Source organism: Cyprinodon variegatus, unplaced genomic scaffold, assembly GCF_000732505.1.
Source record: "Cyprinodon variegatus isolate N-32 unplaced genomic scaffold, C_variegatus-1.0 Scaffold503, whole genome shotgun sequence".
NCBI lineage: Eukaryota > Metazoa > Chordata > Actinopteri > Cyprinodontiformes > Cyprinodontidae > Cyprinodon > Cyprinodon variegatus.
Window position 1 is genome coordinate 550,769 of NW_015150956.1, and position 9,839 is coordinate 560,607.

General features: G+C 36.5%; 1 protein-coding gene across 2 annotated transcripts in view; it reads left to right on the top strand.

The window, feature by feature from the left end:
- The first annotated feature begins 543 nt into the window (after positions 1–543).
- The window catches only part of app (amyloid beta (A4) precursor protein), a 28,163-nt gene continuing 18,867 nt past the window's right edge, over positions 544–9,839 (top strand). For both annotated transcript variants that reach the window (XM_015390546.1, XM_015390547.1), the window contains exon 1: positions 544–707. In XM_015390546.1, the coding sequence (XP_015246032.1) occupies positions 648–707 (60 nt within the window). In that variant the 5' untranslated portion in view covers positions 544–647. The remainder of the gene's footprint in view (positions 708–9,839) is intronic.

Genomic DNA, 9,839 nt, shown 5'->3' on the forward strand with positions numbered 1-9,839 from the left:
AAGTCAGAATTCTGAGATTAGAGTCAGAATTCTGAGATTACTCTCAGAATTCTGACATTACAGTCAGACATTACAGTCAGAATTCTGAGAAAAAAAGTCGGAATTCTGAGAATAAAGTCAGAAATCTGAGATTAAAGTCAGAATTCTGAGATTAAAAATCAGAATTCTGAGATTAAAGTCAAATTCTAATATTAAAGTCAGAATTCTTTTTTAAAAAGTCAGAATTCTGAGATTAAAATCAGAATTCTGACTTTTTTCTCATATTATTCTGAAATAAAATTTAAAAATCAGTTAACTTTTTTTGTTTTTTCAATGGCCCTAATCGTCTTCCGTAGGTCAGTCCGTATAACATGCTTATAAATTAATTGTTAAGACATAAAAATAAATAAAAATAAAACAATCAGTGTATATGTACCAAAATAATAATAATAATAAAAAGTGAGCTAGAGAATGATGATATTGTGAGCATGAAAGGCTGCGTTAATCCCACTCTGCTGCGGTCAGGTGATCCGATCCTAGCAGCTGTGCAGCTTCAGGATTTCTCCCCATCAGACAGCGGGAGTCACCGGTGGAGAGCACACCGACACATACGTTACAGACCGTCAGGAGAAAAGCGCTGCTTAGGAGCGTTGCTTTCACAAAGCGACATGGGAGACCGAGTGGCTTTATTGCTGCTGGCTGCGGTGGCCTCGGCTCTAGCTGTAGAGGTAAGAAATATTCGTTTTAAAAAGCTTTTTTCAGGAATATTGTTTTGCTGCCATCTCAGTTAAGCTAGCATCTAGTAGCTAAAAATCCGACCGGAAGTGAGTATTATTTTTTTTTTTAGTTAATGCTAAATGTCATTAAAGTCAAATAAATAACATTAAATATTTTATATATTTTTGTATTAAAATAGGGAAAATAGTTTAATTTTCTCTATTCACTCGAGTGCTTGAGGGTTTAATCGAACAACGTCCTTCATGGTTGTTTTACGCTGAAAGTTTAACCGGAAGTGTTGGGAAAAATATTGAAACCAGTGGTTCTAATGCTATGGAAAAGAGGGCAAAAATAGAGGAATTCTATTATATGTGTGTATAACTGTTGTTTTAAAAAAACAGCTAATGACACATGATGTATTTGTGCGTTTTGTCGTCGTTGTGCGACGGTTAATTTGGTCCAAGCAGTGCGTTAAAACCCCCTTTCCATCTTCATCACCCTTCCTCGCTGTTTTCTGCTTTAAAACAGCCTTTTTTTTGTATTTACGGAATATTAAAGTGTCAGAGTAGCCACCTTCATAACGATAAGAAGAAACAAATAAACGCTGTGGTCATACAGTTGCGTTTTTCTGTTCGTTTCCCCAGCGAATGAACGCGTATTGTCTCATTTTTCCATATCCTGAGGGCTCATATGGGAGTGAGAGTGTTGATATTTTATTAGGAAATAAGACAACGTTGTGTAGCTAGTTGTATTTCACTGAACCCCTGCTTCGTGATACAGCTCAGACTTTAAGAAATGAGGACGTAAAAAGGACTTTTATTTTGGGAAACATATCATAGACACCCCTCGTCAGGTTCAGTCACTCGGGTAGAGAATGGAGAGGTAAGATGGCGGCGGTGCACTGCACCATTTATGGAGGCTCTGGAAGCCAACAGGACATTTAAACATCACGTTTCCCTTTATTCCCCTCTTTCTCACGCATTATTTACAGTTTATCAAATGAGACGTTTAATTTAACTCAGCAGGATGTTTTCAACCACAGAGCTGCTCGTGAAAAAAAAGAAAAATCACTGCCCATGTATTTTTAAGCTTTTTTTTGCAGAGTATTGCAATAAAGATTCATATCTATCACATGTGACGTCATTTAAATGTGGACCAATTTTGGCTGAACATCCCTTTTTTAATTAAAACATGTTTAAAGAATACTACACAGTCATTACTACTTATTTATATGTATTATCAAGACCAGAAAAATTGATACTATTTATTGTAAATAATAAAAGCTTCATAAAATATATATATATATATTGATATGCTTAACTGAGACACAAATAATCAGCTTTGAACAACAAGGTGTTTGTTTAGATTTTATTTTCCAAATAAAAACCTTAAGGTTTTTCCTCAAAATCAAGATAGTTTTTTTTTCCATGGTTATATGGAACCTGGGCCTTAAAAAAACATTTTGTATCAATGTAGATTATTAGAAAACTGGGATTTACACAGTAAAAAAAGTTATTTGTGTAGATATACTTAACTGCAGCCCATATTATAAAAAAAAATTATCATTATTGCTCATCAACTGAAGCTCTAATGATGACTGGTAATGGCTGATGGTTATGGTTATATATATATATTAATTTAATACAATTACAGGGACTAGGGTTGTCAAAAGTATCAATATTTTAAAGTATCGATACTGAAAAGTTGTATCTGGATACAATACTCATTTTCAAAAGTATCGATACAGTGCTACCACCAGTGGCACCTAAACAGTCATTCATCTTATGCGCAGATTAGAGGAAAATGCACTTTCTGAACACTGTGTGATTGAATAACTCTGTGCACTTTTCGGTTTCAGGCTTTTTTCTGTAACAGATGCAGCTGCTGAGAATTAGTTTTGTTTTTTAACTGGTTTGGCTAGTGTCATTGTTATGTGTGTAAAGCATAGCCAAGGAAGGAACACAATTTTAATTTTGTAGGTTTTTTATCAAGCTTGCTTAATATTGTGCACAGCATACAACCTCAAAACATTGTTTATTGTATTTATTTATCTATTAATTGTATTTTGTTTATTAATGAAAAAATTTCTGTTGGATTTTGGAGTCTTTGTTTTTATCCTTGTGGTATCGAAAATGACATCGAGTATCGAATATTTTACTTGGTATTGGTATTGAGTTGAAAAGTTTAGTATCGTGACAACCCTAATAGGGACAGAACAAGAACACAAACATTTGCAGACCTGTCCCTAAGACAAAACAAATACATGCAGTAAGGTACAAACATAGAAATCACAAACAATTTACGGAAGTTGTGCAAAATTGTTCAAATTTTCACAGGTTTGAATGGATTTGAGTCATTTTTATACTTTGTTGTTGAATTGTTTCAGGTCAGTGAGGTTTTTTTTCAAAATCGGGCAGGTATGGTTGTCTAGATCTGAGGCCATTTAACTGAATTAGCTTTGGGTTTTTTGTTTTTGTTTTTTTTTTGTAGAAAAAAGAATGAATGTGGCAGTTCAGTGTTTGCACAAACCGTTCTTAACATAATTTTATTTTGTATTTAGTAATCAAGTTTTTAATTAAAAGCTAAATAAGAATCTGATATCAGACGGACATGTTGATAGAAAAATGTACAGTTTTCATCAGCATTATAAAGCAGAAAAAATATATTATTTGGATTGATTTGTTTAGTTTTTTCTTATTTGTTTGCATTTTTGCTGTTTCTTTTTTTTCAGCTTTATTAAACTACATTAAACATAAGAAGGGTTGAAGTGTTTTATCCAGAGTTGTGTCAACAACAACTAAAGATATGTAACATCATGACTGGTTGTAAAAGATAAGCTTAAAAACAGACCATGTCTGTTTGCTAATTGGTGTGGTATCAATTAACTGGATTGAATTGCATTTAAGCTTATAAATAAATTTACCGGTCTATTACACCGTGTAACTACTTGTTGGCTATTTTGACTCATGGCCGAGGTGAAATGAGGACACTGATTACTCCACTGTTTCCTCCTGTAATCAGTGGGTTTGAAATGAGTAGGTTTCAGCATATGCTTTGTGCATCGAACAAATCTGAGGTCAGTGCAGATAGTCTGCGCTTTTTTTGAAATCCGGGGTTTACATTCGTGACTTCAAAGGAAGCGGTGATACAGTGTGATTAGCTGCTTAAATGCTCAGAGTTAATTTGAACAAGATTGGCTCTGAGTTGAAAGGAGATGTTGAAAGTTTTTGATCTTGTTGGGGCTTGATTCTTGCCTTCGTGACTGCTATCCAGTACACACAAAATCACCCTGGCTTAAATATACAAGTGAAGGAAGCTGCTTTTCCTGCACAGTGAGGCTGTGGGGCGTGGGAGCAGGATGACGGCCTTTGTGTTTTTGTAAGCATTTGGGAAATGCCTCTTGGATGGTGCACAGTCGTTTGCGTGTGGACTGCAGTCTTTCAACCTGGGGCAGACCAGCCTTCTCTTATTAGAAGGGCCTAATTCCATTATGACTGCCGGCGCTGCCAGTGTTTCTCTCTCTGGCAGCTTCTCTGTTGCTCACGCTGCAGTTTTTAGGTCTGTGAAGAAGAAATCCACTTCACACCAGAATATCTCATATAGCTATTGAGATTTTTTAAAAGCAAGGAAAACCTTTTGACTGGTTTAGAAATGAGAAATTAATATGTTATAGTTTATTATTTGGAATGATCAGTTAAACATATTTGGGCTATTAGGGTTATTTTCTAAAGGTTTTGAGTTGTTATACATGAAGACAATATGATTTCAATAACTACAGCTGCTTCTCTAATTATTTAACTTCGTTAAATTAGAAAAACTGGCTCCATCCACACACGTGATGTTCCATTTTTAAAGTCAGCTATTTCGGGTGACATAATTTCGCAAACAGAAAAAAAAAAGTAAATTGACCTAATTGTTGCTGAGTTGTCAGGCTTTGGGTCTATTATGTTTGACCATCATTTATTTTGTGTTCATTATTGGACCGCTTTTTGATCTCTGCTCTGAAACAACCTTGTTATATTTGTATGAGCCATATGGGCAGGTTGGACGAATGTCTCACTCTCTGCTGGATTCTTGTCATCAGTGCCATTTTAAAACTGTGTCCTGCTATTTTGGCTAGTATGTGCGGAGTGTCAGGAGCGTTGACGATGGCAGTTTTTTTTTTTTTTGCTTTATATCTAACCCTTTTGGGAAGAAAAAGCCGATGTTTCATACCAACCAAATGTCACTTTATTCTCACCTTTGGGGAACTGTGTATAGTCTTTGACAACTAAGATATATATAGTTGTTGTTTTGTTTTGTTTTTTTACATTTCCTTTAATTTACTGGTTCCTTTAGGACTAGGGAATGGAAATAACTTGTTTGAAACAATCTTGGCGTAATTTCAATCGCTCCCTGCCCCCGTCAGGAAGTACACAGATGTCAGAGAAGTGTGAAGCATTCCAAGCTAAAGTGAGCTGTATCTATGGAGCACTTGATACTAAAGTAAGAATAGTTGTCTGGAATGTGAATGTTTGTTGCAGTAGAGTTTTTAATAAGGAAAAATTTTAACTTTAGGTAATCATTACAGCAATGTTTAAAAATACATATTGATTTTGTCCTAGTTCCAGGTATTACTCAGTTCTTCATGGTATAAGTGGCACTAAATGTTGGCTGTTTTTTCTTTCATTTTCTCCATTAAAGCACCATTAACCCTTCAGTTAACACATATACTGGTATAAATTCGGCCCTTGTTTTTGTCGTCATGGTAACCAGGAGAAGACTGACTAGCGAACATTCCTTTAGATCCGTCCAGCCATCGTTCCCGCCTGTATGCTCGCCGTGTGTTTGTGTTCTCCCCTCTTTTGAAAGCACGTTAGGAATCCAGCAGTGCTGATGTTGCTGGTTAGAGTCCTGCTTTGTGCTCCCGATAAATGGGAGATATAAAGAATGAGAAGGTGAATCAGAAGACTATAAATCTATATATAAATCTATAAATCAGTGGTCTAACTTTCTGGCCCTTTTAGGTTTTCAGCTATAGGTCAAGGTCTTCTCATATCTGATCAAATCCCCCCTCCAGGGTAGAAGTGTTCATTTTATGCAGTGGTTATATCAGTCTGTTTTAGGAGTTCACCAAAAAGTCTCCATTTTCATTTATTGCTGCTGAGTAAGCAGCTGTTGGTCTACAGCAGGAGTAATAACTTAAAGAACAAACCCTCCTCCTGTTCAGATGCTGTGCAGCAGGAGCAGAACATCTAGTCCTTAGTTTATCTTCAAGGACTTTATATCTAATTATTCACTCCCCAAAGCCTTGATCTGACAGCGATTACCTTCCTCTGCTCATGGAGGCATCAGATCTGCTGTGGCATCACATTCAGAGCTGCACTGTGTCATATGTTACAGTAACAGGCGAGTTAATATTTACATGGTGGATCTTACCTGGCTTATCTTGTTAGCAAGTCATGTTTAAAATGAGGACTTGGTTACAAGGGATTGGTGTGTAATGCAAGATGGTTTATGAGATTAGTACACAGTAATTACACCTCCCCACATTCTGTTATACTAGAGTAATGTGGTCATTATTATTAATCAGACATGACTAAAGCTAATGCAACAAATGTGGTTTGTTGTGAAATTCAAGCTATTTAAAATGTTAGGGTTAATGGAAAAATACCTTTGGCATAAAAGGGGGAAAAGGGTAATCTCTTGTATAAATTAGCCAGTAAATTCCTTTCTATATTCATATATTAAAACTAAGAGATAAGCTCAGTTATTCATACTCTTGTCAACTTTTGTTTAAATGCATGTTTTTTTTTTGCTAACATTGTTTTTCTGATTGGAGGAAGTATGATAAAGTTTAGACCTAATGAAACTGAAAGAACATCTAAAGGAGAACTGAATATTAGGGAGATGACAAGATGGCCTTTAAACCTTAAAACTCCTTTGAATTTCTGACCCTGGTAGGGTACGGAAGGACCTAAGGGCCAAATATGGCTCTGGAGCCACAGGATGGTTAGAAAATTGTAGGCTTTACGTCCATGAAGACATTTTAACTTTATTTTCCTGCCTGCTTTTTAACTGAATTCAGATATTAAATATTTTCTCATATCCAAATTTTAATAAGTTACATTTAAAACATAGATTTTAATTCAGACTACTCTTATGCTGCCTCCTACAAGTGTCCAGGTTTTATTAAATGTATATTTGCCGTTAACTGTTTCTTAATATTATACGTATTGTTTCTTTATGAAACAAAACATCCACAACATTTCTTAAGATGAAGGCCTTGAAAAAAGATCCCTTAGTCTCTTCTGAAACTGACTATCTATCCTAATCACGTCAGTGTGCATTCATTTCCTTGCAGAAATGATGTAATCTTTGCATGCTTCTCCCCTCATTGTCCCAGGTTTCAGTGTTGCCATAGCACCATAGCCTTCCCCAGGTGCCTGGACTATAATTAGGCCGCTCAGTGTTAGTCTCTGTTACTTCCCTCACTCTTATTTTTTGCCATGTCTTCATCATCCTCACCATTTTCCTTTTAAAAGCTTTTTTTTAAAATGCATTTTAATATAATTCCTGTCAGCAGAACATTCATTAATATCACCCATCTTCAATCAGCTTTTAGAATGTAAGATTTGGTTTAACGGTTGAGCTACACATACAGTACTAGCTGGAAAGATGATTAGTCTGAAAAGATGCAGTGGGAATCTTGACCTCGTCCTACTGTATGTAGATCCACTTCCTGTTTGAGTTTCCGTTTCAAAGCGGACATCCGCCTTTTGTGCTACAAATAGAAATAAATCTATGTGTGCACTTGCAGATCTTTAGAGTAATTTGGTGGAAAATCCCTCTTTGAGTGGGACAGATTTTAATGTCTTTAATACGATTGTGGTTTGATTTTAAGGTTTTTGTTATGTAGCAGTCCTTAAGGGCATTCGTATTATTTGATGCAAATTTGACCTTTTTAGAAGTTATGAAAAGTTAAATGAAATTTGGAAATGGATTTTCTCATCAGCATTTCTTATTGCATGTGAAATTGATTGTCAATCAGTGTTGCTTCCTAAGTAGACAGTTTAATTTCACAGAAGTTTGATTTGATTGAGGTTATATCACATTGTTTACGTGTTCCCTTTATTTTTTTTTAAAGCAGTGTGTTTCAAGTCTGATGTCAACAAAATTCTTAAAAAGTTTAGGAAAATAACCTTGCTATTTTCATGTAAACGTGTAAGAATTGAACTTATTATTGCCAACAAGATGTAATATACAACAAATCTAAGTATTTCAAGCTATGTGCTTTCAAATACACATGGCTAAAATGTCAGATAAAATGTCCAACTCTGGAGGTTTTAAATCTGATAACGTCTCACTTACATGGTGAATGATTCAATGATTACACCTAACCTTTTATCTAAGGCCAATAAACCCCTGCATGCCCCCTGACACATCCACACACACAGCTAACCCACTTCTGTCTCCAGAGCAAACTACCTAGATGATGAAATGGTGGCCCCTAGGTGACTAAGATAATGGCGTTGCCTCAGGTTGTTACACTGATGACTGGGGGAGGTTGTAACAGCGATTCTGAGAGAAACAAGTAGACCAAGAGTCCCTTTTTTGTCTAGACGTTTTAGGCGTCCAGTAGTTCAAAATGTGATTCTTCAATCTACTAATCAGATTGAACAGATTTGGTTTTAGACGTTTATTCTGCCAGAAGCTGACAGGATATAAAGCTTTATTGCATTGGATATAAAAAGCTATTTTATATCAAATCGGGAGCATTTTAAAGGAAGAGGAAAGCCATCCGCCCAGACTGGTGTTTTGGAGACTCAGAAGGAAACCTTTCATCTTGTCCATTTGACCTGCGTGAGACAGAATAAGTGAAGAGATCAATATGTCTCTCAGACGGTTTGAGAAATATTGATTGACGAAACGCTTGGCCTCATAATTCAGTCTGTCTCGATTTAAAAATTTTGGATCATAAAAGCAGAAACAAAGCAGACCTCATCTAGTGTGTTTGTAATTCTTTCCAAAGATTCAAGATAAACCTTAATTTCTAGAAAGTTAAACCCCTTGGTCTACACACAAGATCATCTGAGAGAAATCCAGTATGGGTAACAGCCTGACTGATGAGGTTATTTTAAAATTGCTTCACTGATTTTATCTGTTCTGTCCTGTTCATTTAGGCCCCACTTGTCCTAATTAATTCCGCTGTCATGTACCCTCTTAAGGAAAGTAAACAAATTAGCAAAGTGAAGCATCAGCCGTCTGGCCTTTCTCTTGCTAACGCTGTAAAAGGTTGATTAATAACTCAAAGGAAAACAGTGTAGGTGTATTACATCCCATAAAATCCTCGTCATGAACGCTGCACCTATGCACAAAGTCTCTGGGCTCTTTCTGGATGCTACCGCCTCATCCTAACAGCTGGCCCTGACTTGGCGGATGCCGATTTCTATAAAAGATGTGCGTGCCGAAGAGAAAATTGTGTTCATGTCTGTGTGTGTCAGGTTTTTGTCTCTCTAGGGAGTCTCCCTTTGGGATAAGAGCCGATTTATACACCCCGCCCACACACACACACACCCTGTTTATCCCTCCCTCCAGCCGCCGCCACCCTTACCCAACTCCCCACAGCAGTCCTGGGCCGCTCAGATAAGACTATGCAATTAATCGCTTCAGGACCAGCACCCATCGGGGACACTTCAAAGAGTGGTGCACACTAGAATACATTAAGTAGTTTTTCCTGGTGCGTGAGGCTGTAAAGGGGGTGTGTAAAAATAGATTTATTCGCCTTTGGCATGCTTGTGATGTCATATTTCTTGATTTCTGACACCCCCCATTTAGATGTAACGGGAAATAAATCCTACTTCTTTCCTCTTTTTCTTTTTTTTCTTTTAAGGCAGCTGATCGCGTTAGAGAATCCAGTTTTTCTTTTTTACGTGAACATTGCATGTTACGCAAGGTTTCAGGCAATGACTTTCAGATGGAAATGCTAGGATAATTAGCATGAAGAAGATGAGGAAGAAGAATGACAAGGGAAAATTCTTTCTACTTAAATCAAAATGCAGTTGTTGCTGAGGTCAAATGTATTTGCACTCCCCACAATAATAACGACTTTGTGTTCCAGTGGTGAAGAATAATCTCTCAAAGCCATTGCATGACATCACGTC